Source organism: Tinamus guttatus, unplaced genomic scaffold (genome assembly GCF_059628265.1).
Source record: "Tinamus guttatus ecotype Peru unplaced genomic scaffold, ASM5962826v1 Tinamus_guttatus_pri_ptg000515l, whole genome shotgun sequence".
Classification (NCBI taxonomy): Eukaryota; Metazoa; Chordata; class Aves; order Tinamiformes; family Tinamidae; genus Tinamus; species Tinamus guttatus.
In genome coordinates this window covers 409,116-434,855 of record NW_028289049.1, presented here as the reverse complement: position 1 = coordinate 434,855, position 25,740 = coordinate 409,116, and the positions used below count along the sequence as shown (strand labels likewise).

At 55.8% G+C, this 25,740-nt stretch overlaps 3 protein-coding genes across 3 annotated transcripts in view; 1 reads left to right on the top strand and 2 right to left on the bottom strand.

Annotated features, from left to right (window-relative positions):
- Window positions 1–2,684, top strand: part of MEGF6 (multiple EGF like domains 6) — a 65,396-nt gene extending 62,712 nt beyond the window's left edge. The window contains exons 35-39 of the mRNA XM_088533731.1: window positions 80–208; window positions 279–407; window positions 873–1,004; window positions 1,560–1,607; window positions 2,587–2,684. Of these exons, the coding sequence (XP_088389857.1) occupies window positions 80–208; window positions 279–407; window positions 873–1,004; window positions 1,560–1,607; window positions 2,587–2,684 (536 nt within the window). The remainder of the gene's footprint in view (window positions 1–79; window positions 209–278; window positions 408–872; window positions 1,005–1,559; window positions 1,608–2,586) is intronic.
- Window positions 2,685–4,694: 2,010 nt separating this feature from the next.
- ARHGEF16 (Rho guanine nucleotide exchange factor 16) lies at window positions 4,695–13,742 on the bottom strand. Its single transcript, XM_088533689.1, has 14 exons — window positions 13,197–13,742; window positions 12,518–12,569; window positions 11,987–12,138; window positions 11,416–11,472; window positions 11,082–11,242; window positions 10,083–10,235; window positions 9,279–9,408; window positions 8,436–8,510; window positions 7,598–7,690; window positions 7,163–7,317; window positions 6,373–6,582; window positions 5,905–5,978; window positions 5,316–5,417; window positions 4,695–4,916 (listed from the first exon to the last, which is right to left on the bottom strand). The coding sequence occupies exons 1-14, from the start codon at window positions 13,740–13,742 to the stop codon at window positions 4,777–4,779; spliced, it is 2,100 nt and encodes a 699-aa protein (XP_088389815.1). The 3' UTR covers window positions 4,695–4,776.
- Window positions 13,743–19,225: 5,483 nt separating this feature from the next.
- PRDM16 (PR/SET domain 16) overlaps window positions 19,226–25,740 on the bottom strand; it is a 185,077-nt gene continuing 178,562 nt past the window's right edge. Inside the window, exons 13-16 of the mRNA XM_088533730.1 lie at window positions 25,011–25,185; window positions 22,807–23,037; window positions 21,691–21,865; window positions 19,226–19,360 (exon numbers count right to left, since the gene is read on the bottom strand). Of these exons, the coding sequence (XP_088389856.1) occupies window positions 19,226–19,360; window positions 21,691–21,865; window positions 22,807–23,037; window positions 25,011–25,185 (716 nt within the window). The remainder of the gene's footprint in view (window positions 19,361–21,690; window positions 21,866–22,806; window positions 23,038–25,010; window positions 25,186–25,740) is intronic.

Sequence of the window (25,740 nt, the reverse complement as noted above, 5' to 3'; positions counted from 1 at the left end):
CCGGAGCAGGAGCACGGACGAGCCTCAGCGAAACCCCTCCATGGTGGGCTGGCGCTGATGGGCTCTCCCACGGCCCCAGGCTGTCCCCCAGGCTTCCATGGTGTGGGATGCCGGGAGCTCTGTGACTGCGAGAACGGGGCCACGTGCGAGCCAGCAAGCGGCCGGTGCCGCTGCCCCGCGGGCTTCTCCGGCGAGCGCTGCCAGACAGGTACCTGGTGCCACCCGCGGCGCGGGCAGGAGCCCCGTCTCTGTGTGCCACGTCACATCTCTCCCCGCAGGCTGTCAGGAGGGGACGTATGGAGAGGGGTGCCAGCAGGACTGTGACTGCGAAGGAAGCGCTCCTTGTGATCCGGCCACCGGGCGCTGCTTGTGTCCGCCCGGGAAAACTGGCGTTAAGTGCGGCTCAGGTGAGCGTAGCTGCAACCCGGGGAGCTGAGGAAGGGGACATGCCGAGTAGACTGGAAATACGGCCCTAAATAGCGCACAGATCCTCTTGTTGGTGTTGGAAGCTCCTGGAGGGGGGTTCTCTGCGAGTCTCATGGAGGAGCAAGGTGGCTCTGAGCAGTGACAGTCACTGCTCTTTGTAGTCACAGCTGGAGACATCTGCCCGACCGCGACACCTGCTCAGGCCCTTGTTATTAGAGTCCCTGGATGAAGGGCAGAAGTGCTCTCTGGTGACCCAGTGTCCTGTAAGACATCAGTGACAAGAGCTCGAGAGCAGCCTCTGGGCTCGGGGGCCTTTGGAGGCAAGCCCTGCTCTGCCTTGTCTACCACGAGCTCTTCACGTACAACAAGGAGCACTTGAGCGGCTCAGGGCAGGAACATGTTGGAGCTGTAGCACCCTGATGCCCTCTCACCCCTGTCTTCTGCAGACTGCCAAGCAAACAAGTTCGGCCCAAACTGCACCTTCTCCTGTGCCTGCGCCAGCAGCAGCTCCTACTGCAACCCCCAGAACGGGCAGTGCGTTTGCGTTAACGGGTACATCGGACCTACGTGTCGAGAAGGTAATGTATAGGCTCAGAGCCACAGCAGGGAGCCTCTGAAGGCAAAGAGTGGTGGCACTAAAGCAAATGCACCCCCTGCACCTGGACGTTTGCTGTGGCCACTGCTGATAGCCCTGGTGAGTCAGGTTTGGGACTGGTACTCCTTAATTAAAACCAGTGTGGCTACGAGCTGCCTCTCCCCAAGGTGCTGCTCTTACTGTGCTTGGGGACAGTGACTTGGGATGACTTGCAATGACAGGGTGACTTGCTGTCACCCTGGCCACAAAGGACGCCTTATGCCAATGCACGTTGGATGGTGGTCATGCGCTAAACATAAACTGGCCCAGCAGCAGAACCCCAAACAAGCCACCATCCTGGCAAAGCAGCCCTCAGAGCTCACTCGCTTCTGGGCACATGGTTACATCACGCAGGTGTGCACCGAAGAGAACAAAATTTTTTAAAAGGGCTTTATTTCTGCCCAAGTCACAACTGCCCCAAAGCTGCGCTGGTCTCTGCGGGCTCTCGCAGGGGCCCTGCTGCAGCGGGGCCGGGGGACGCGCTGCCCTTCTCTTGCAGGTGGGCTGCCTCATCTGCCAGCAGCGGAGCCGCCGTCTTTGGCACCAGGTCAGTACCAGACCCCAACAAGGCCGAGGAGCCTGTTTCACCCCACGACTGCCCGAGGAACCACTGACGGCCCCTTCAAACCTGTGTTTGGGGAGCAGCCTGGGCCCATGTGCCGGGTGCTGGGGCTGTGGAGCCCCACGCAGTGTCTCACTCCTGCCCCTGCTTCTCTTGCAGCGCTGCAACCCCAGGCACCCAGCGACTCATCCTCCCGCGGGGCAGCGTTCCAGCCAGGAAAGCACTAGGTCCGAGCGGTTGCTCACCAGAGGAACGTGCCCGTGGAGCAGCCACCTGAAGAAGCCAGTGACCAGTGTAGAGACCTTGCTTACAAGTGGCACGAGTGACTGATCGGCTGCTGCTTTTGAACTTGTTTGACTGCACCTGAAGGCATAAGCACTGCTCCTCGGAGAGACGCCCGGAGGGAGGTAGCGCCAGCTTGGGCTGGCCTGGCACGGCGCTCGGGGAGCAAACTGCCACCGCCGGGGCAGGGACAGCTCTGAGGCTGCTGCTCGGGGCCTGGCACCCTGAGAGCTCCTGGGACTGGGCTGGCTCCCTTCTTTGGGTTTTGGGTGCAGGAGTTTTCTTGGGGGAGGGCTGAAATTAGAGGCAAACAACACATGCGTTTCCATGAGGATCTTTATGGGCAGCTCCACACCTGTGTCATTGCAAACGCTGGATGGCCATTCCCAGCGCTCCTGCAGCCACGACTAGTGAAGACAACAGAGACTTTGGTGTTTGTTTCCTCACCTTTCACTTGCTCCTTTATCACTGTTTGCTCTGGGTACAAGGGGCTTGTATAGGCCAGGTCCTGCATGAGTCTCACAGCAGCGCAGGGCCACGTCACTTTGCTCCTAGGGCTGTCACAGTCGGCACCGAGCGCTCAGGGCTCCCGTATGGCTAGAGCCAAAGCTCTGCTTGGCCTGGTGTACTGGCTCACGGTGTACTTGCTCCATGGCCCCTGCCTTGCTCTTTCCCATTGCAGTCGAGGGCAGGAAGGCCGCGTGGATGTGGACGCAGGAGCCCTCGCAGCGGCGGCCCGCGGCAGGGCCGGGCTCCGAGCGCGGCCACCGCGCGGCTTAGGCTGCCACCTGCCGCAACCGGGAGCGCTGGCGCCGGACAGGGCCCGGCAGCGACACCGTCCCCGCTGCGCCGCGTGCGCAGGAGCTCCCGGGGCACCGAGCCGCAGCCGGCAGCGCCCTGCTCCCGCTGCCAGGCCCCAAGGAATAAAAGAATCGCCTCTTTTCCCGATGGAATTTATTTTAACCTGTACATAACCTGTAATTTTTTGCTAATTCTTTTCTTATTTCTTCCTTAACAGTATTTTTTTGCATTAGCTATCATGATTGTGAAGAAATAATGTTAATATAAGTATGTAGTGAAGGACCAAAACGGTGTAATTAAGGTTGTATGGTGTATGCTTGGTGAGCAGGGAGGAGGAAGGTTGTGTCCATGTGCCAAACGACCCTGCAGCATCCTGCGTCTCGCTGCCGCTGCGCAGGCGGCCCTGGGTTTGTTACGTTCACGTTTAAAGGACAGTTGCCGCTAGACCCAGGCTCCTGTTTTTCCCGTGCACGGGGCGGTAGGAGAAGCCGGGAGCCAGCGGGCAGCAGTGGGAGCCTCCGGAGAGGCAGCAGGACCCCGCGAGGGCGAGGAGGCCGCGGGCCCTGCACGCGTCACAGGCACCCAAGGGCTTCGGTAAGGGTGAAATGGGGGCTGCTGCCCTCTCTACCTGCATTTTTTAAATCATATTTGTATTTTTTTTAATTTTCTCATTTTTGTATTTTTTACTATAGTTTGTTTACTTCTTATTTTCATCTAGGTCACATTTTTTTTCAATCCCAACTCCTCTAATTTAGTTATGAGTACATGTTTTAATTTTTCCAGTAAAGATGAATAAACTTACTGAATTTCTGTCTATCTTGTAGTTCTCATTCAATTACACCAGAAATGTGTTGCAATTCATAGCAGATGCTTCCTTCTGTTTTGTTTTTAAGCAAAGCAGTCACCTATTTTGAAGGATGGGCACCGAGGCTTGTGTGTGTTGAGCTCAAGCAGAGGCTGGAAAGATTCTGCCCTCCGCAGGCAGCTTCCTTCCGTGGAGCATTAGCAAAGGACAAGGGAATCCTTGGTTTCTATTAGACAGGAGCTACAGTGCTTGGAGACATCCCGCGCCACAAATGGAATAAGCTCAGGAACCGGTGCTGCTCCTGCTGGGTGCAGTTTAATGTAGGCAAGCAAAAAAGACACACTTATAAGGATCCAGGAATTTAATATTAGTGTAATTAATCCCTTGCCAGTCCAATTAACATCCAGAACAGGGCCGCCACCCAGAATCCAAATGAAGACGGTTAAGTGACCTGTCTGGCTTGGAAAAGCAGGACTGTCCCCTCCTCGCCGGTGCGACGTCCCTGGGGTTGGCAGCACTGCCTTGAAACGCGGAGCTGCCACGGACCTGCCTCCTGCCACATCTCCACTTGGTCAGTGGGGCCCTTGAGCAATTAATAACCCAGATACAAACCACTTGACTACCAAAAAACGAGTTGCCTCAGCCCTTTGATCCTGTGGAGCAGGACAAATGACCTCCCTGCCTGTGGGAAGCTGAAGTTGGAACCTCCCTGATGACATCTGAACCAAATGACTGAAAGAGCCTGGGCATCTCCTCCTGCACAGACCACAGCTGTGCTCAGAAAAAGGAGTAATTTGAGGGGGGAAAAATTGGGTAAGAGGAGAAGAATTACATCAAGGAATAAGTCTAGCATATAGATAAAAATTTCTAAATCTTCTTGGTTCAGGTGTGCTCTCCCTAGACCCCCACGCTTCCACGTGTAAGGAGTGCAGCAATGGCACAGACAGCAGCATGGACAGTTGGCAGCATGAGGCCCTCCTCAGGACCCAGGAACACGGCCACAACCTGCTCAAGTTTATTTTTTAAAAGCAAGAGCCAGCACCTCTTGGAGCCCCTTCCATGGGATTAGTAGCGTGTTGGCCAGGAGTGCCTGATGCCTCCTACCGCAAAGACCAGTCTTGAGCACTAAGATCTGCCTCCTGTGGCTGTTCAAGACAAGAACTCAAGAAGAACGTACTTCCCAGCTTCTTGCTTCAGGCTCAGTCTGCAGAGGCTTGAAGACCCTTGACACCAAGTCAAGAGAGGCTTTTCTCCTTGGCTTGCAAGCTACACGTCCGTCTCTATGCGCAGCCGCTCCATGCGGCGCACGTTGCACTCCACGGCCATGCGGCTGGTGATCCGCCGAGCACAGGACTGGGGAAACCAGCCCCTTTCACCGTCCCTCAGCCTCTCACCCCAGCACCAGCCTAGGGAAGAAAAGAGGAAGGGTAAAGGCTTCTGGAGCCAGGAATGGAAGGAGCCAGCTCCAACGCTTCTATTCGCGGGAACATGCCAGGTAGAGGTGTCCAGAGGAGGATGTTTCTGTTTCAGAGCTTATTAGGGAGATCATTGATTTGCCTCTGAGGTCTCTGTGATGGCCACCAGGTCCTGGAACACAGACCTCACCCTCCCTGTTCACACAGGAGTTACTGGCTCCCATGCCAGCACCAGCTTGTCACCTACTGGGCCACAGCAGCAGCCCCTGTCAAGGGCAGGGACCTTGCCAACAGCTATGGCTCCATGGAAGCTTCTGAAGATTGCTAAAAAGATCACAGTTCATGGGGACTTCTAAAGACTTTTGCCAACGCGTCTATCTAAGCACTTACCATCCTCCCCACCCAGGAGCAGGACCACGTCTGCCTGCTGCAGGGAGATCTCGTCCGTCTGCTTAGCCAGGTAGGCCCGGGTGATCTCCACCTGGCTCAGCTCTGCAGAGGAGAAGAGCAAGAGGCAGGAGCAAGTGAAACCCGTGCAGCGGGCACAGCCAGCAGGGCCGGCAGCGCCAGGACAGCGCGGGCTGCCCGCACGCAGCGGGGCTCGCGCCGGCGCCGCGGGAGCTGCCCCACAGCTCTGCACGTTCTGCCTCCTTGCCCACTTCCCTCCCCTCTCTCCTCCTCTCCCTGCACACGGGAAGCCGAATTGCTGCTTTCTCGTGGTCTAATGCAAACCTAGACTATTTGCTTCGCCTTTCAGGAAACACACGCAGGGTTTCCTGCGACTGAGGAACAGCCTGAGAGGCAATTCCTAGATTGCAAAGCGGTTGCACCCCAAGTCCTCCTGGTACACATCTCCAGAAGTGGATAGAACAGTAAAAAAATGTGAGATTAGTCCATGCAAGACTGTGGGATTTGGCTCCACAAAGAGAAGCCTGTGCTAGAGCCCCAGGGCAAGGCCTGCCCTCCAGCGCGGCGTTACCTCCTTTAGGAGTGGCGTCCAGCTTCTCCTGCTCTCTGTGCATCAGGGCAGCAATCCACCGGGCCCGGTCGCTCCTGGCAAAGAGAAAGGCCACATCAGAGAGCACCACGGCAGCATAACAGGGACAGAAACTTCCCAGCGGGATGGAGTCTTTCCTGGGAAGCTGGACTGAACAACCCCTGGACTCAGTGTTCAAGTCCCTGGCCACGGAACGATGCTCTGTGAGCAGCACATGCAGCTCAGTGATGTTGCTTAATCTGCAATCTACATTTTATGTAGATTCTTTGGAAATCTAAAGGAGAGAACTAGAGCAAGGGGAGATGCATGTGCAGGTTCCTCTTGGTGGGGCAAGGAGGCGCGGGAAGGACAGGGCGCTCGCCCGAAGCCTCCTTGGCGCTTCGGGGCAGGGCTTTACCCCCAAACGTTACTGCGCCTCGTTAACCCGCTCCACAACGCAGGGCCACTCACAGCGTCTCCGCCGACAGCACGATCTCCTCCCGCCCGCTCTCGCCGTTCTTGTCCATGAGCACTCGGAAGAGGTGCCCGCCGGCCGTGCCGCGCGCCGCGCCGCCCGGCCCCGCTTTGCCGGGAGGAGGGGAAGGTGGGTCCAGGCTCTCTATTTTCTCCACTCTTATCTGATCCAGCGTGGCATAGTTCATCACGGTGTAGCTCTCCTCGCTACGGCAAAGACAGGATTAGCACCTGAGCCATGTGCACACCAAGAACAGATACGGGATATGGGAGCTGGCTCCCTCCCAGCACTGCCTAAAGAGCCAGTGTTCACCCTATCTCCCATTCTATTGCTATTCAGCCGTGAGGCTCCAGCTGTATTTCCTAGAGGTTTTATCCCAGGAGCATGGAACACTGAGGTCTGTGGCATTTGCCAAATCCCTGGCTTGGACTAGATGATCTCTAGAGGTCCCTTCCAACCTTAACGATTCTATGATTCTATGATGCTCCAACCCTTCTGCTTAGGCTAGTTTCAGGGATTAGAGGCACAGCCAGGACACTGCCTGGAGGGTTCTTAGCTTTGACAGCACCCCTTGGCTTTGCACGGGCACCGTTCGGCAGCGAGATCAGCATCCGTCCCACTGCTGCATCCACCACACGACAGGAGGGACAGTAGTGGCAGTTCAGTCCTGCCTGCAACGAGTATCGACGGCTCTGGCGGATCAGAGCTCTCCCCTGAGCAACAGAATCCTGTCCAGGGCCTGTCCCACCGGGTCACAGAATAGCGAGAGGGATCTCCGAGCGTTACCTTTTCTTCTTGGTTATGATCAGGACATCGTTGAACAGGAAGAGGTAGCAAACCCTGCCAGAGCCTTTGCGGAAGATTCCTGCCTCTTCTGAAAGGAGCTGGTAGAGTTCCCCTCTCTTCAGCAGCCATCGGGAAGCAGAAATCAATGGAAAAGGCTGGAACGGGTCCAAAGGAAGGCTAAGTTAGCATCTGTCAGAGGCAACTAAAGTAGCTGTATCTTGCAAGAGCAATAACCAGAAATTTATATTTCAGGCAGCCTGTCAGGCAAAAATGGTCAACTTGGGCATGACAAAAGTGATGCTAAATGTTAAATGAAAACGCTTATTTCCGAGACAGATCCAATTTGTGGTCAGCTTTCTCCAGAAGCCTTCCCAGAACAGGCCTGACAAGCTAAACACACCACAGAAGATCCCTCCCACTTCCATAAGTCCTCACCTTCATTTTTCCAAACTCCAGCTGTTTCTGCAAGGTGTACATCTGCTCCGTCCTCTCCATAGCACGAGCTCCCTCGTTGCAGTTCTTAACCAGCTAGGAAAGAAAACCAGGAAGGAGCAATTGCCAGGGAGCTCAGAGAGCCCACACAAACCCCCGCACAAGCACAAGCGCTGCGGGCAAAGCCGCGGGCGGGCAGGCCACCTCGAACCACCTCCACCAGCAGCTGAGCCTTTTTCTTGAGCAGCAGAAACAGCTGAGTCACAAAAGAGATTTCGAGCTCGGTTTGGGAAAAGATTGGAAAAGATGTGAGTTTTTCTTCCACAAAGAGAGTGTGCAGGTTTCCTCTGCTTGGACAAGGACCAAAGTGAAAGTGGACCAAAACCAGGGAGCAATAAGAGGAGGAAGAATCAATCATCTGAGAAGAAGAGATTATGACAGGAGGGTAAAGTTCACAACTGTTCCTGCTTCCTTTGCTCCTTTTCTCCTCTCTCCCTTGTTCACTGTCTCTGCCTAAAGTGCCAAAAGATGTGACAAACAGCTAAATGAGTCTACTATTACCCCCAGGGGAGCTTCTGGGGTAGGGAGAGCACTAAGAGGACAGTGAGAGGAAGAACAAAGGATGGACCAGAAAGGAAGGAAGAAAAGAATGATGAAGAAAGCAAAAACAACAAGATACAAGTGGAGGAAGACAACCTTGTGGGCATCTAACAGCTATTTGGAAAGAAAAACCTCAAGTGAATCAATCAAGAAGGAAAATTAAGATGGCAGAATGGGACCAGAAAAATGAAATTGTGCACTAAGAAGGAGAAAAGGTGGAGAGCTGGCAGCTGTGCCTCACCTTGCTGATGGCTTTCAGAGCTCTGGTGGCAGCTCCGTACGCTGCAGTGCATGCTTTTGTTTTTTGACAGAGCGTCTAGAATGTCAACATAAAACACTTTACTGATATTGCAAGACAGAGCGACTGTGCATCAACTGCCTCCCTTTGACATAAGGACGTGTTCACTTCTCAAGCCTTCCCCAAGTGTCAGGCAGGCAGCGGGACCGACGTAGGCTCAACGCCAGGTTCAGCACCGCTGGTAGCGTGACCTTGCTCTCCATGGGGCTCTCACACCTGAGATAACCGGCCTGGCCACCCCGCACACCAGGCCCCACTTGGCTCCCACACCTGCCGGCTGGCACAGAGCAGCATTAGGAATTAGCCAGCCCACAGCCAGGGCTTTTGCTGCCTGGAGTAGCTGGGATCCAGTGCCATGGATTCACATTAAGCTTGTGCAATATCTGCCTTCCCTTCCTAGGCACCTGGACCATTAACCCAACCTGTGCTACCCCACCCTCATTGCCAGATGCCAAATGCAGCAGAGAAGGCAGGAAGGAACCTTCTGTCTGGGCAAGCTCCTGCCCCAGGCCACCTTCTAACCCACCACTGGGTCCCCAGCCACTCAGGTAATGGAGCAGCATTAATTACAAAGGGTTTAAGCTACACATCTGGCATCCACATAAAGAAGAGAGATAGCAGATCACTCGGTTTGCATCTAGAACGTGAATAAAAGCTCAGGTCAGGATCCCAGCTTCGGCTCGCAGAGGGATGGAGGCAGGATACTGTCCTGGCTTAGCATACAGGTGACGGGAATGACAGTGACCTGTCCAGAGGCGCCAAGGAAGGACTGTGGGGCTTACTTACATCTAAGAGCAGAGGAAGCCGTGTTACCCTCTGCATAGGGAGAATGAGAAATGATATCATTGGCAGGCCTCCACATTCTGGCTTCCTTTCAATTTGTTTCAAGGCCTCTTTAAACGCGGAGTTTGTGGCTCTGGAACAGGACAAGAAACCCCCATTAGGTCTGTTCTTCCACCATGTTCCAGAAGGTTTCCATACACGAGACAGTCACTGCACCTAGGGCAGGACCTCTGATGTCCAGCAGCAGCCAGTGGAGTTCAGAGCACGCAGCCGGTGCTGCGGATGGACGGATGCGAATGGATCGATCCAGTGGCAGGTAATGGAAAAGCAGCTCCAAAAAGAGCATCTCCAAAAAGAGGCAAAGCCCCTGATGTACCCACAGATGACACAAACTCAAGGTGTACTGCCACTACGACCTGGAGATGAGCAGCCTTCACCGGTGTCTCTGCCCGTATGCACTACTGGCCTTGGCAAGAACCAAAGCTGTCCCATCTGACAGCCTCAGTATGTGGCAGCATTACCCTCACTTCCCCCTTCCCTCATCCCTACAACACAACACGTGTCCAACTTCACCCCTCGCAGGCGTATCTCACTTATACCCCGAAGATGAACACGCTCACGGCTCCATCAGAAGGGAAGCAACATCCCTTTGGAGAAGGGAAGCAGCCCCAAGAGCAGGGGCCGCACACCACTCGCGGTGCTGTTTACTGCAGGACGGAGTTTACTGCAAAAAGCCCGTGTCCCCCGTGTCAAAGCAGAGCTCCCCGCGGGCAGAGAGCCCGGGGCTCAGCACGCAGCAGTACTCACAGCAACTTCTGGAGCGTCCGCTGCTGATAGACCTCATTGGAGCAGTAACTAACGTAAGGGTTGAAGTGGTTCGAGGCGTGCTCCTCCACGATGTCACTGATGTCAGGAATAAGGAGGTTTTCCTGGTACCGCTTTTCCAAGTCTTCAAAGAAGCTAAATAGAGATTCCAGATTCAATAGCCTTGCAGAGAATCCCTTTGTCAACCACGATGTTCAACTCTGGGCCTTGGATAGTACTTTGCATGGATGCCAATTATTTCTGAGGAAGCAGAGATTTGGGGTAGCAAAGGCTTTCTGGGTTACAAGTTAAAGATATGGCTGTACAGTTGTGGCCAGAGCAATATTCAAACTGCAAAGCTCAGGGCTGGGCTAAAGACACAAACAGACTGGAGTGAACTTTGCCTATAAATAGGTCTCCATTTGGACTACTGCAAGATGGCAAGTGTTCCTAAAGCAGAACGATTCTTACACTTATTTATTCTAAAATGATAGCAAACCCCCAAGCCCTTCTGCCCAGTCAGCTCTGTGCAACTATGACACCCATGTGGCTGCCGGCAGTTTCCTTGCAGAGATGGGAACACAAGCTGTGAGCCTGCAAATCCCCAGGGCGCTGCTCCTCCCTGCCCGCAGCTGCGATCCCAATCCGTGCGCGCTCCTCAGGATTCACTCCTGTCCCAGCAGGGCCCCTTGCGTCCCGCCGCCCCCGCAGCGGTTCCCAGGCCGCGCGGCGCAGCCCGTGTTTGCTGTTCCCACCCGCTGCCCGTGCGGAGCCTCCGCCGCCCGGGGCGAAGGCCGCGCTGACGCGCGCTCACGGCGCCCCGGCCGGCCTCCCGCGGGCTCGTGCCCGCAGCAGCTTTCACCGTGCCACAGCCCTCGCCCTGCAAGCCCAGGCTTTTGGTGCCACTGCAACTCGACCGGCCGAGGCGCTGCAAAGGGCGTTCGCGTAGCAGAGCAGCTCCTGGAGCAGCGGCGCTCGGCAGCACGGCCGCGTCCCACTCGCCTCGTGCTGACCGCCAGGATGTCACCGATGTTGGAGAAGAGGTGGTGGTGCTCAGTCTGCGTCATGGTCTCCCTCAGCTCCTCCGACCGCATGAAGTGGCACACCAGGACGCTCAGGCTGTGCATGTAGGAGTACTCGGAGGTGATGATCTCAAACATCGCCTGGGTTAAAGCACAGTGGGGAGGAGGTAACAACAAACTGTTACTACTGGCAAAAGCAGGGGCTGAAGTGAGACTTGCTGCATCTTGTTTACAGCAGGCTGCACTAGAGCCACTGGAAGTGATGATGCACCCAGGCAGACCCAGTCCCACTGGCGCGCTCCCCGGCTCCTCACCTCCTGCCGCTTGCGCTCCTCCGGGGAGATCCTGGCGAGGATGCCGGCGTCCAGCACCTGCGAGCAGGAGCGCAGGGCTCAGCGCAGCGCTCGCGGCCCGGCCGCGGTCCTCGAACGCCCTCTAGTGAGGCCGGGGGCTCCCCTCCCACGAAGGCCCCGCCAAGACACCGCTGGCCACCGCGGCAAGTGTGGCCGGGCACCTGGACCCGGCCCAGCGGCAGCCCGGGACGGGCAGGCTCCGTCTGCCGCCTCTCGCCAGCGCAGCCCCATGGGCCCGCGGGTCCTCACGGGCACGGCCGGGAGCAAAGGTCCCTCTGATGCTGCTCGGGGCGGTGAGCACCCAGGGCGCTCATTCTAAGCAGGGCCTCCTCTGCGCAACAGGGATTAGTTTCAAGAAGGGACAAGCAGAGCCTGCCCGGGGGGACGAGTTGTTGGGCAGGAGCCCCAGGCAAGAGCACGGCAGCTTCAGTAGCGGTGCTGATTGCTCCTGCTCTCCAATAGGCCGGCACCGCTGGGCTGCGTCCTCCCAGCCCCAGGAGCTGCACGAGGAGCCGCGCGGCCGCGCTCCCACCTCAGGCAGCTGGCTCCAGGTGACCTGGGCTGGCCGGTAGCTCTGCACCACGATGGCGGTGTCGGCGGGCTCCTCCGGGATGGGCTCCTCGTCCGACTCGTGGCTGACAGAGTTGAGGCCTCTCTCGCGGATCTCCTGGTACAGCCGGGGCTCTGCGGCGCACGGACGAGACGGGGTCAGAGGAGCCTCGTCCACCCCAGGCTTCCCACCCCACCGCCCTCCGGCCGGGATCGGGCCCTCCGGCTGGGCAGGGCCGGCAGCGGAGCCGCCGCAGCTCCTGGCCCTGTTTACGCAGGGCAAACACAGCAGGTGCCAGGGGAACAGACGGGGCGCGAGGCGCCCGCGGTGCCGGCAGCATTGGGGCAGCACCCGCTGCTCCTCGCACGCGTGGGGCAGAGCCCCTCGGACCGGGCCAGGCAGCGGCAGCGGCTGCCTTGGGACGCGGTGCGCTCCAAAGCGCCGTCCCGTCGAGGCGTCTCGGCTGCGCGCGGGGCCGAGGGGCGACGCTGCCAGAAGACAACGGGCACTCACGGTCCTTGAAGGAGCCACCGCGTTTCTGCACCCGCTTCCGCCCAAAGGTCTTCTGCAAGGGAGGAAAGAGGGAGATGAGCTGGGGCGGCTGCCGCCTTCACCACGATGCCCACGGCAGGGCCGTGCGCCCACCCCACGCACGGGGACCCGGCACGGAGCCCCCGCCACACAACGCTCCACGAGAGCCGTCAGCACACGGAGCCCCAGCGGCCTCTCCAGGGGCTCGTGCCCGGGCCAAACACCCCTCCAGGCCACCAGGAAGCAGCTGCCTCCTTCAAGGAAGGGGAGAAGCGGCCGAGCCCATTGACAAACACCGCCGTGTTCTTGCGGGCCGGCCCCGCCTGCGCTCGTGTTTGCTTTCCTGCTGTGATTCAGCGTTCACCTCGTGTTATCTGGGCCGCGATCGAATGGCTCACAGCGACTCCGCCGCCTCTCCCGCGCCCGTCTCAGCGCTGGACTTTGCCTGCTCTCCCACAGCCCGTCGTGCCCACGCGCGGCCCGGCGGGCCCTCCCCAGGGTGCCCAGCGCGCCCGGCTCCGCGCCAGGGCCGTCCCGGCTGCTCCGCGCTCCTGCAGGGCTCCCGCGGGGCCCGCACCGCGGCAGGGAGCCCCCGGAGCGGCTCCCGAGTGCGCAGGCAGGGCCGGGCGCTGCCGACGCAGAGCGGCCGCGCGCTGCCCACCTTGTTCCTGCCCGGGCTGCGGGCCGGCAGCGCGCCGCCCTCCTCCGGCAGCGGCTTCAGCGAGGCGGCGGCGCTGGCGGGCTCCGGCTCCGCGCCCGGGCCCTTCATGGCTGCGCGGTAGGACATGTTCCGCAGGTTGCGCTTGAGAGCCCCTCCATAGTCGTCCTCCACCTCCAGGTCCAGGGCGATGTTGGGGACGGACGCCCGTTTCGGGTTGGGGCCCAGCGACTCCTTGCTGGCCGCCCCGAAGCTCTGGTGCCGGGAAGGGCTCTTGGTCTTGGTGGAGACAGCCAGGCCCTTGGGGATGAGCTGCTGCGTGCCCACCTTGAGCGCCGCCGGGCTCTCCGTGCTCAGGACCACGCGGCGGGGCTCAGCCGCCACGGCACAGCCCGCGGCCGAGCGCGGCGCGTTGTCCGGCACCGCGCCGGAGCCGCGCTTCCCGGGGGGAGAGGTTGGGGACGGGGGCGCCGGCAGCTCCGGGTGGCAGCGGTACTCCAGGAAAAGGCTCTTGTCACCCACGGAGCTGCCAGGCGGGCTCCGAGACATGATGGCAGTGCAGGGGAGCAGGACGCTGCGAAGACAAAGAAAAGACACCTCAGAACCCCCTTCCAGCACAGCAGAGGACGGTCTCAGCAGCTGCCAGGGGCCCTCACGAACCACCTGGGGACTGACCCACCCCGGAAAGCCAGACACAAGCACCTGAACACCCATCCCCACAGCACACGTGTGCTCATCACCCCCACGATTCTGCACCAAGAGGACGGGCATCACCTCCCCCTTTGCTCCTCTGGGCTTCTCCCATCTCAGACACCGAGGAGGGTGTTTTGGCTCCAAAGGCCTCAATGAAACGAGGGGCAGAGTAGAGTAACGCGTGTCCGTCCCTGCCTGCTTCCACCGGGTGCTACAGGGAAGTGGGGCCGGCTAAGGGCACCTGCGGCTCCAGCCACGGCCCTGCCCACGCGCCCACCGAGCTGCCCCGCGTGGAGCCGGAGCCGGAGCGGGACGGGCCGAGACTCCTGCCCCGCGCCGGGCCCGGCCGCGGGGGCCGTTCGGGCGGGCCCGGCCGCCCCGGGAGGCCCGGGCCGGGCAGAGCCCCCAGCGGGGCGGCCCCGCCGGGAACTTCCGCGGTGCCCGGAGCCGCCTCCCGGGATCCCCGCGCCGCCCTCCCGGCCCCGGGAGCCCCCAGGAGCCCCCGGAGCCCCCGGGATCCCCGCGCCGCCCCCCGGAGCCCCGCGAGCCCCGCACCTACCCGCGCCCTGGGAGCCGCCGGGCCGCGGCGGAGCGGGCCGGGCCGGGCCGTGCCGGGGCGGGCCGAGCTCGGGGCCGCCCCCCGAGGGGCCGCTCGGCGGGAGGAGCCGCGGGACGAGGGCAGGTCGCGCTCGGCCGCGTCCTGGGCGGCCCCGGGGCAGAGGCCCCGCGAGCTCCGCGGGCTCTGGGCGCCCTCGGCCGCCCCTCGTGCGCTGGGGGCGACCGGCGAGCGCGGCCCCCGCTGCCTCCGGAGCCGCCTTTGGGATGCGGCGCCCTGGACGGGCGGCCCCTCCGCACCGCCGGCTCCGGGTCGGGCCGGGACCAGGCGGAGCCGACCCGCCCTGCCCAGGGAACGGGGCTCGCTGTGACCTTCCTGCCGGCCCCTCCGCTCCGCCCACCCAGACCTTTCCCCCCTGGAAAACGGAGCTTTTTTTTTCGCTGGTTTATGGTGAATCTCAAGGGCCTTTGGGAGGACAAAGGCCCCTTGTCAGCACCGGTCTCTTGAAAGCCGACGGTCTCTCCCCAGGGCCTCGGTGACAATCGCCCCATTATTGGCCTTGCTTGGCCGGGAGTCCCCCCGGGTAACCAGGCCCGCGGCTGCCAGCGGCCCCGCTGCGCGGGACGGCCACGAGCACCGCGCGGGCTCCCCGCGGCGCAGGCCCCGCTGAGCCATCCGGCTGCTCTCGTCAGTGCTCCGCTCGCTCCCAGCTCTGGCTGTGCAGGAAACACTCCCGGCCTTTCCAGCAGCTCCTGACACTTGTCCCAAGCCCCCTCTGGGCTGTCCTCGCTCTTGGCGGCACAGGAGAGGCCACGGCCCAGGGCTGCGCAGCCGCCCACCCGGGCCCTGTCCTGAGCCCTGAGCGAGTGGCCAAATGACCAAGTGAGCGACCAAGTGACCGGCCAAGGGAGCGGCCAAGGGAGCGACCAAACGACCAAGTGAGTGACCAAGTGAGCGACCAAGTGACCGGCCAAGCAAACGGCCAAGGGAGCGGCCAAGTAAGCAACCAAACGAACAAGTGAGTGGCCAAATGACCAAGTGAGCAACCAAGTGACCGGCCAACCAAGCGGCCAAGGGAGCGACCAAAAGACCAAGTGAGCGGCCAAGTGACCAAGTGAGTGACCAAGTGAGCGGCCAAGTGACCAACTGAGTGGCCAAGGGAGCGACCAAGTGAGCGGCCAAACGACCAAGTGAGCGGCCAAGTGACCGAGTGACCAAGTGACTGGCCAAGCAAGCGGCCAAAGGACCAAGCGAGCAACCAAGCGAGCGGCCAAGCCAACAAGCGAGCGGCCAACTGAGTGGACAAGTGAGCAAGGGAGCAGCCAAGTGACCGGCCAAGCGAGTGGCCAAGTGACCAAGTGAGCGCCCAAGCAAGCGACCAAGCGAGTGGCCAAGCCAACAAGCGAGCAGCCAAGTGGCCAAGTAAATGGCTGAGCGAGGGACCACGGGAGCGAGCCCCCGCGTGCCCGACCCGGCCTCAGCGCCAAGGCACGGCCCTGCTCGCTGCCCGCCCCAGAAACGCGCACGGGACCCTTGCTTATAAAAGCACACAGGTTTATTGCATATCAATCTCATGTATAAATTCATTGTAGCATTGGAAAGATTACATTTGGTATACATTCCTATTCTACAGCATTAACCTCAAAATCAGCTTTTTCTATTCATTATTTTAAAGGAATTTCTCTACACAAGTACATTTGTCTTTTATCACAAGCATCAAAATGAAATTTGTAAAATCGCTTTTTTAATTATTTTCTACACTTCATATCTTTTATTTCATTATGCTCCTGACAAAGCGATTTCATATTAATTAATAACTGCCATCACTTTTTCTTTTTTTTTTTTTATTTTCTTCCTTGGCAGTTCAAGGCTTCTAGCCCTGGATGCAAAATCTAATCACATATACAATAAGTGCATCTACGGAATTTTTTTCTTTTTAATAAAAATTTCACAAACAGACACAATAATGACTGCTAAACACAAGTCATGCACAGTTTACTTATAAACATAACAGAAGCAATATACAATCAAGAATGATATGGAACAAGCACCATCCTCTTTCTCAATGTTTTTTAAACATTATATGAAAACCAGACATTTACAATTGATTTAAAAAAACACTATACAGTCCTAAAGAAAAAAAAAAAAACTAAATCAAATCTGTATTGTAACAATGGGAAAAGGAATGACATAGGATGCACAGATTTATGATTCTTGCAAGCACAATATATATATGTTTTAAATTACATCTCTGCAGGCTGGAAATGACATCAGGGCAAAGCATCTCTTGCTTTGAAGAGAGCAATGAGAACGTAAAATACATTGAGAATCACCCTCAGAATTACTTTGTTCACATGTGAATTGCACATTTGGAAATCAAAGCTGCCTTAATTTTTTTTTCTTTCTTTTTCATTCTTCTTCCAAAAGTGGTAATAAGAATCAATGACAGAAGAAAGAGAAAAATAACCTTGGAATCATTCAGTAACGGTTTAATCACAGTATCACTCGACACGACGGAGAAGCGGCCGGGGCCGCCGTCCTCGCGGGGGCAGGGGCAGCGCTCCGGCATTCCGGGGCTCCCCATCCCAGGGGGGCCGGCGCAGGGGGGAGCGGAGCCTCCTCCCGGCCCCGGCGCGGCGGGACTCGGAGCATCCTGCAGAACCGGCGGCCGCCCCGGTCCAACCACGAGCTGAGCGTCCGCTCTGAGCTGCAACGCGTTTCAAGTGCAATCGAAGGAGAGCTACGAGATAAATAGGAATTCGGAGCGGCCGAAACGTGGGAAGATTCAACCCTGCGATCAGTGCTAGAGGAGTCGGGACCCTGCAGCAGCCTCGGACCCTCGCTGCAGGAATCGGGAGGAAAACAAACTGCGCTGGGGAAGAGCAGGGAAGAGATTGCACGATCTCCGGGGCTGTGTGGGAGCGGAGCGGCCCCAGCCGCGCGGACAGAGTGCTTGAAACCCCGGGGCCGCCTGCGCAGCGGCAGCGAGACGCAGGATGCTGCAGGGTCGTTTGGCACATGGACACAACCTTCCTCCTCCCTGCTCACCAAGCATACACCATACAACCTTAATTACACCATTTTGGTCCTTCACTACATACTTATATTAACATTATTTCTTCACAATCATGATAGCTAATGCAAAAAAATACTGTTAAGGAAGAAATAAAATAAGAAAAGAATTAGCAAAAAATTACAAGTTATGTACAGGTTAAAATAAATTCCATTGGGAAAAGAGGCGATTCTTTTATTCCCTGGGGCTGGCCCGGCGGCGGGAGCAGGGCGCTGCCGGCTGCGGCTCGGTGCCCTGGGAGCTCCTGCAAACCCGGCGCAGTGGGGACGGTGTCACTGCTGGGCCCGGCACTGGCACAGGGTGGCTGGAAACCGCATGGAAGGTCCGTTTTTCCTGGAGAAGGAATTGCTGCCGGGCTGCCCTGTTGTCAATGCAGCCGAGCGCCGCGCTGCCCGTCGGGCCGGTGACGCTCCTGGGCTCGTGGCCCCCCAGTCCCGCGGTGCCGCCTTCGCTGCAGCCCCGGCTCCGCAGCCGCCCTCTCCCTGCTCGTGCAGCTCACACCAGCCATGAGCGCCCGCTGCAAGCGCCGTGCCCGCTGCAGCTGCTGCAAGCACCGCACTCGTTGCGAGCGCGGCGCCCGGCTCCAGCACCGAGCACCCAGAACCCATCGGGAAGCTCCTGGGCACACGGGCGCCCGGCACTGCTGCTACCCGGCCTGCCAGCACAAGGACAAAGCGCAGCACAAGCACCACGGTGCTCCTGGAGACGGCCTCGCGTTGCTGCAAAAGGATGAGACGTGGCAGCGAGCTCGGGAGCGGGGCTGCACTTACCGGGTGCCTGCGCCGCTTGCTGAAGCTGAAGGAAGGAGATTTGAATCTTTCTGCTTAAACTGCGGGTCAAACGCTGCCCGTGCGGTGCACAGCCAAGCACCCTGCAAGCCCCAACCGCTGCTGCAGCCAGAAGTTCCTGCCGCAGTCCCTGGCTCCTACCAGCACCCAAGGGCTGCCGCTCGCAACCCCCTGGGGAGCAACCGGGTCTAAACAGCCCCCACGGCCAGACCTGCCCGCAGTACCTGCTCCTCGCCCGCAGCTCCCGCTTCCCACGCGCGGCACCCACGGGAGCTCTCTGGAGCAGCCGGACCACGAGCCACGTTTCCGTGATGCTTCCAAACCCCCCAGCCCGGCCGGCCACTGCGGGCAGCCCCAAGCAGGACGGGGCTTCCGTGCGAGCACGGAGCGCCCAGCGCTCCCGGAGCTCCTTGGGCTGCGCCTGCCCGTCCTTGGTGGAACCCAGTGACTGCGACAGAATTGCACCAGGGATAGGTCGCACCCAGCGCTCTGTTTTTCCTTATTATTTCGTTATTCAGCTGAATTGAAAGGGTAGGGAACCAAACGGTTTCAAGCTTTCGTTCACAGGCAAGCTCTGCTGGCTCGGTGATACTGTCCGGTAAGGTTAAAGGGGCCAATATTTGATTGCACCGTTGCAATTCATGTCTTGTTTATGCTACTCTTGGAGATTGTGAAATCCTAGGGCTGCATCAGGGTTATCCAGTTTTGGAGAGGTTCGTTCTGATAAATTAGGAATGAGAACTGCGGATAGGTGAAAATTCAGGCGTTGTAGGTCGGATGCAACAGGTTTCTTTCCCAGCCAAAAGCCCAGACGACTCCCTGAGGCCCTCTCATCCGTCTTCTGCTTGCTAGGATTTTTGCTAGGACAATTGCAGCACCACCGCCTCCTCGCTTGGACTCTGGCCAGTGCCTTGGTGACCTCTCAGAGGTGGTTGATGGGGTTAAAGGTCCCCGACTCTGAAGCTGCTCCTGCCATGTCCAACCAAGCACCCAGAGAGCTCTGGGAGGACGCGTGGAGGGGAGCGTTCTCGGACAGGGACAGCATCATTGCAAAAGCCTGGAGGGAGAGAGCAACGCGGGACAGCGGTGAGCGCGCGGGACGCGGGACGGGGCGCGCTGCACGCGGGGCCTGCGCCGCCACGGGCTCCGTTCCGCACCGGGCAGGTGCCACGCGGTGCGTGGGCCAGCGCAGGGCAGGGCCCACCACGTGCCACAGAGGCGGCGCGGTGACATCCAAGCTACCTGCAGACTCACCGCCCCGCGCGCGAGCCCGCAGCCGCACGGGGCAGCTAAGAGCACGAAAACGCTCCCTGCTATTGCCAGTGCCATCATCTTGCTGGGGTAGTTTTACCACTGTAGTGAAACAGCTAACAACGTCTGCCGAGAAATTCATTGAGATTGTGTTTTTCTTTTTTCTTTCTAATCTGCCTGCTTCTTTGCAATCTAGATGCTCTCCCTCTCCAGATTGCCTATCTTATGCATCCTCTGCATCCTTCCAGAGCACGCAGGTGGTAACTGCATGTGCCAGAGCAAAAGCCAATGAAACTGCAGCCCGTGACCTACACCAGAGCACGGATCCCCACCTCCCTGCTTAGCACCACCTGGTGCAGCCTCTGCTTCTATTTTGTGACTAAATCCATTAAATTGCGTCTGGGTGGCCCCCTCCTTCGCAGGGAGGTGGCCCCAGGTTGCTCCACTAACCAGCCACCCGCTGAGCCTCTCCCCATAAAGCTGGGTCACATCCACTTGTCAAGGCCACCCTAGGTGTGTGCTGGAAGGAGGACAGCCTAGGGACATGCCCCGTCTCCAACGGCCTGAGGGAAAGCCACAGAGGACTGCTGTGCTGCTCACCTCAATGGGGTTTCATTTTTATAGTCCCTGGATAAGAGATTGTTCGAAGTATTCAAGCTATTTATTATAATTTAACTGCAACCAGGCTATTAGTTCTGAAAATATATACATATAAATAAAATACTCCCCCTTCCCATGAAAAAAGTAAGGATAGGCTGAAACCAACAATGCAGAACAAATTTGAAAAGAGCAAGCGGTTCCTAAATAGTTAGTACAGTTGGTATATTAGTAACAGGACACACAGAAGAATCAGGCAAGTGGCTTGTGTTTAAAACAGTTTCAGCAGGAAAGAAGCCTTGTGCTGCCTTCCCTCCCCACCTTCAGTACCAGCACCTACTATGAAGCAGGACAAGAATTTCCCAGGTTAGGGCTACCTTTCATCAGAAACCATGCTCTGCTGGTCAGCATTAAGCTACCGCCTTGCTGGACATTTAAAATAGTTTTCATGACCCATTCTGTTGCTTGGAGGCTACGAAAGGGCTCCAAGGCAATAGCTCTGCTCACCCCCAGTATCAAAAGTGGTCAAACCTCTGCTAACGTCTGAGCTGCCTACTCTTCCTAAATGTACCAGTAGGGGTAATTAATGGGGAAATGCTGTCAGATTTTGCTGGATTTTGCAGATTTTGCTTTCCTATTCTTTGTCAGACTGGCACTTTCCACCCCATCTGCTTTTGGCCACTTCAGGTAGCTGGGTTAGGTACTAAGCGGCACTGTGAGAGCAGGAGCCCAGGCTCCCTGCTGGGATTCAGGGCGCCCTGTTAGAGGCTTGAAGTTGAGGTTGGAAGGTTTCACTAGCATCTCTCTCATCCTGTCCAGTGATGCAGCCTCATTTAGCAGCTCCTTCATGAGACTGCGTTCATACAGATCAAGACTTGAACTTCACAAATGTGAAGACTGAGTATTTTTGCTAAATGCAAAAGCTCAAAGCACCAACAGGTCTAGCCTGCACCTCCAGATTTTTTTCAAAACTCCAGGAGATGCTGAAAGGTCTTTTTGACATTTCTTGGGAGGTCTGAACTGATCTAGCTGTCAAGGTAGAATTTTATTTTATAGATTGCTTTTAGAAACCAGGGAGACAATGAAGTTTTCTAGACCTGTTGGACTGCAAGCCAAGAAAATAGCACTACACTTTTGATCACCAATCATAATTATATGATTGTATCTTTTTGCTGTTTCTGTGGACCAAATCTTGAGTTTCCTGGTAGATACCAAATGAAGATCTAGTGTAAAGTATAAATAAGCAATAATCGTTAACAACATTTATGCAGACAGATAGAACCAGACGGATGCCACTGTCTCACATGCTCTCACAACATAGACTTAGTGGGCAGGTGACCTAGAATTCGTGTGCACTCCACGCTCCTGACCCCAGGAAGCTGCAGCAGGGCTGGGCTCGCATGGATTCACTCATGATGGTCACAACTACAGCTCAGCGGGAGCGGAGGACGAGCCCTCGGCTGAAGGAGGCCAGCAGGTCCCCAGTCCTGCAGTGCGTGCCGGCGGCGAGCTAGAGAAAACGGTCTGTCAGATACCCACCTGGTTTTTAGCCTGCCTGTACAGAGTCTGTTTTATTGCCTCAGAGTCTAAGGTGGAATTAAACACATCTTTAACTTCAAATGCTTCCTCGGCTGCTTTGCGAAGATCCAGCCCCTTCCCAAAATTCGGCATCTGCTCCAAATCTAACAAGCCGGCTTCGTCCTCCTCAATACACCTGTACCAATGACCAGGGGAAGGGGTTGACCTGTTGTTAGCTCATCTCACCGTCACAATCTACCAATGTGAGTGCTGCTAACTCGGTGCCTGCATGCACATACCATGGGGGTCTCACAAGCCACATGCGTGAAACAACACACGGACAAACACAGAAATGGCACAAAATGCAAGAGCAAAGACAAAGCGGAGGGCATGGTTATGCACATACAAGCGTTAGAGCTGTAGATGCTTGTGGTTCAGTGTGGTTACAGCTCACTTTGGTCTTCTGTGGGGAGATGTCCAAATGCTGTCCACTCCTTGAAAGGTTTGGCACTACACTAAATTCTAAAGCAAGCTGCTCTACTATGTTCTCTTGACGTTGTAACGAAAGTAGTGATGCTGAGACGACACATAACACTTCTGTGCATCATGAACACTTGCTATGAATGCTAGTTGTAAAACTGTGGCTAAAAGGAAGGCTAAGCCTTCCTACGAGCAACAGATTCTAAATGTCTCTAGGCATGGCACGACTTCAGGCAAAATTTCACTTGTTTTCCCCAGGGCTTTAAGAATCCACTTGAAGACAACCCCATTTTACTACAGCTAAAATATGTAGAGCAGGACCAAATAGATTTTTCCTGCCCTGTGTTTTGGGGACAAAACACCTGATCCACTGACTGGTAGTTCTCTGAAAGATCCGTTTTCTATTCTGCACTAGGTGCTCTCCTGACACAAACTTTTCAAGTCTTGGATACACATCTTATCACAGATTGTCGTGCGGCCCAAGGCTTTTTGTGTCCCCCACCATAGTGAAAATGGAATCTCTCAAGTGAATACTTGAATCAAATAGGAGATGTGATACATGGGTTGGAAAACAAAAGAACAGCACTCACAATCCACCATGGACACAGTAAAACTCTGACCCCTATGTGACTTCTCAAAGGAAACGGCCCACCTCACCTTCGGGTGTGGTCAAAGCTCATGGTGAGAGACGTGGGTTCTTCATCCTCCTCATCCTCAAACGCTCCTCGGGGCTCTGTGGTGGGTGATACCGTTTCATCCTGTGACTTCCCTGTCAGGCTGTCATCGTCTTCCTCTTCCAGTTCTTCATCTTCATCATCCACATCTTCTGTTTTCTCATTTGCTAATCCATGACACTGGGAATTGCCATCAATATCCTGGATTTCTGGTCTGAAATATTGGGTCAAAGTGGAAGGAAAAAAAAAGGAGAGGGGGGAGATGCCAAATGAGTGAAGTCAAGCATTTCCACTGTAGTGCAAAGCTTAGTTCATTTTGCACATGTCCATATATACATGCATACAGACACATATATATGTACATATACATCTGATTTAAACAGCAAGAAGGAAAATGGCTGTTTTTTAGCCAGTTAAAAATCACTCCTTGCCATGTCTAAGGGCCAATGCTCATGTCAAGTATCTACCAACTCAAACGCCTTTCAAGCTAGAATTTTGTCTAATCTGGATTTAAGTAACACATTTTCTTCTCTTAAAATACCACCTCTGTGGGACAAAGGGCTTTTCTTTCTCTCTGCCCGAGCACATTCCAGCCAGCTCCCTGCAAGCGAGCAGGATGCGGCAGCTTCCTCGCTGCGTGACCACCAGCCGGCCCCAATTCCCTCTTGCGTCACTTCTCCTAGTCACACCTGTCTGCACCTAATGCTCTCTAAGAGGAAACGTGGTCACCAGCGTGATGGACGTTGAAGGCAGCAGGATGCCACCAGTGGCATCAGCCAAGCTCAACGTCCTCGCCATCGTCACATGCCAGCACATCTCAGCATCTTCCTCTTCCTTAGGTGCACTGCCACACGCTGAGAATTGCTCATACTTGTGTTTTAGCCTTTAGCCTTGGTATGGGCATTAAATAGCTACTTGTGAAAACAAGAGAGCAGCAGAAATGTAGTTACAGCTGGCCCCAGAGCAAAATGACATTTGTACAACCCAGAATAACCCATTGGGTTCGTGGGCAGATAAAATATCACTCCGTCAAAATAAGGTTTAAAAAATGAAGGGGAAATTCATAGATTTCCCAAGCCCTGAAACTTGCCACTTACTCTAAGTACTTCAGCAGCGGGTTTGCTTTGCAGGATGGTACTAGATTTTTTAAGGTAGAAGCCCACAGCGCCTCTTCCTCTGGAAGAATTTCCCCAGCCTGCTGAGAGTTCCTCCCCTTGCCTCCTTTTTTTTTTTTTTTTTTTCCTGTATCAAGTAATGTCGAGAGATTCCCAGTTTCCCCCAGGAAATTCCAACAGATCCTTAGTTCTCACCATCCCCCTTGTTTTGCTCCAAGTACACAGTCTAAACAAGAACTGTGGTGAGGAGTCAGTGTATGAGATAATTCTGCTTTCGCATCCAGCAAATGAAATGAAGACTGTGAAACTGGAAAGGAAACGGAGACTCTGCCTAAATTTAGCATTTTTACAAGCACTCAGGGAAAAGCCAAGTCTTGTATTCTCCGCAGGCGATTCCAGAAGGAGATTCCAGCGCTGGCAAAGCAGGATCTCTGCACGTGCACTACGGTCCCATCCGACATCTGCCTGACTTGCACATTTGTAAACGCAACCAAAACCTCCTGGGCCTCTGCACCATGGATAGAATGAGAGGCTCCTGGGGAAGTTTTCCCAGGAATAGGAAGGAATTCAAGAGCCTGGAGAGGGAGCGGCAGAGCGGGCACTGGGGCCGTTCGGCCGTGTCCCCCCACGCTCATCTCAACACACACTGACAGGCTCAAGGTCATTGAGAAGCCTGCGGGCAGCTTATCCCACATTCTCCTTTGCCAAAAGCCACAGTTTGCTCTCTGGCTGGCTGTAGGGACAGACTTGAAACCAACTGATATATTCAAAGTTCAGGTGCCTCTGTTGTCCTTAATCAGCAAGCTCTGTGCTCCCACGGAGCAGGCTGAATGCTTTTATGGTGGGACGTAGTGGCTCGATGATGACAGTTTTATGTAGCAAAGAAAGTAAGTTGGCTTTGCACTCTCACGTGGGAGCTACCTGCCTGCTGGGAGCTGCAAGCTGAATGCACTTTCCAAACTGAGGACTTTCTCTTGAGCATTTTGAATCAAGGCAAAAAGGACAGAGGATGATTAGACTTTTAACCATGTTAACAATGCATGTTATGAGATAAATTCATTTATTTGCTTACCTTTTATCTGCTAAAGTTGATGCTTGATTGATCTCACTATTTGCAATAAAATTTCTTATTTCAGAAAAATACGAATCCTCTTTTTCATCTAAAAGTGCATGGTTGTCTGATTCTGAGTTTGGGGAAGAGGCACTGGTCCCAAGGTGGTTTGTGATGACTCCAGAGTGCTGGCTCACTGATGAGGGAGGCAAGAACAGAGAAAAACAGGAGAAACAGTCAGATATTGCCAAAGCTATTGTGAGGAGAAAAGAGAGAGGTGGAATACTGTGCAGTAATCCCCGTAATTCACATTAAGAATTCAATATTTACAGTAATGTTATGAATCAAAGCTGCCAAAGGAAGCTCAGTTTTCCAGACTTACCTACAGAGAGAAACACAGACTGTATTTAGCAATTAGGGATGGTATATACAATTTAAGAACCACTATTCATTGTATAGCTGTTTGCCTGTAACTTTTCCACATTTTTTTTTCTCTGGGCTCAACGATCACTTAGTTGACTTCAGTATAGAAGGTTCTTCATCCAGTTCTTAGGGCAGAACTTATTGGGCTTCTTGAACTTCACATGTGTCTACAAACACACTCTACTTGAACCTCCATGGAAACCATGGGGAAACCTATGGAAACCCACGGAAACACCACGGGACACAGCTCAGCAAGAGCGCAGGCGTGCGCTTCGAGCACGCACCGGCGCAAACGCCTCTTGCTGCAGCAGGAGCTGGCATGTTTCTC

What these genes read in the sequence shown, in the direction of transcription:
- ARHGEF16 (XM_088533689.1), bottom strand. Translation starts at nt 13,742, where the DNA reads ATGTCTCGGAGCCCGCCTGGCAGCTCCGTGGGTGACAAGAGCCTTTTC. An exon ending in CTCTGAAAGCCATCAGCAAG is followed by an intron (nt 7,691 to 8,435) that starts GTGAGGCACAGC and finishes TTTCTTTCCTAG; the next exon opens with CTGGTTAAGAACTGCAACGA. An exon ending in GCTCCTGGGTGGGGAGGATG is followed by an intron (nt 4,917 to 5,315) that starts GTAAGTGCTTAG and finishes TTTCTTCCCTAG; the next exon opens with GCTGGTGCTGGGGTGAGAGG.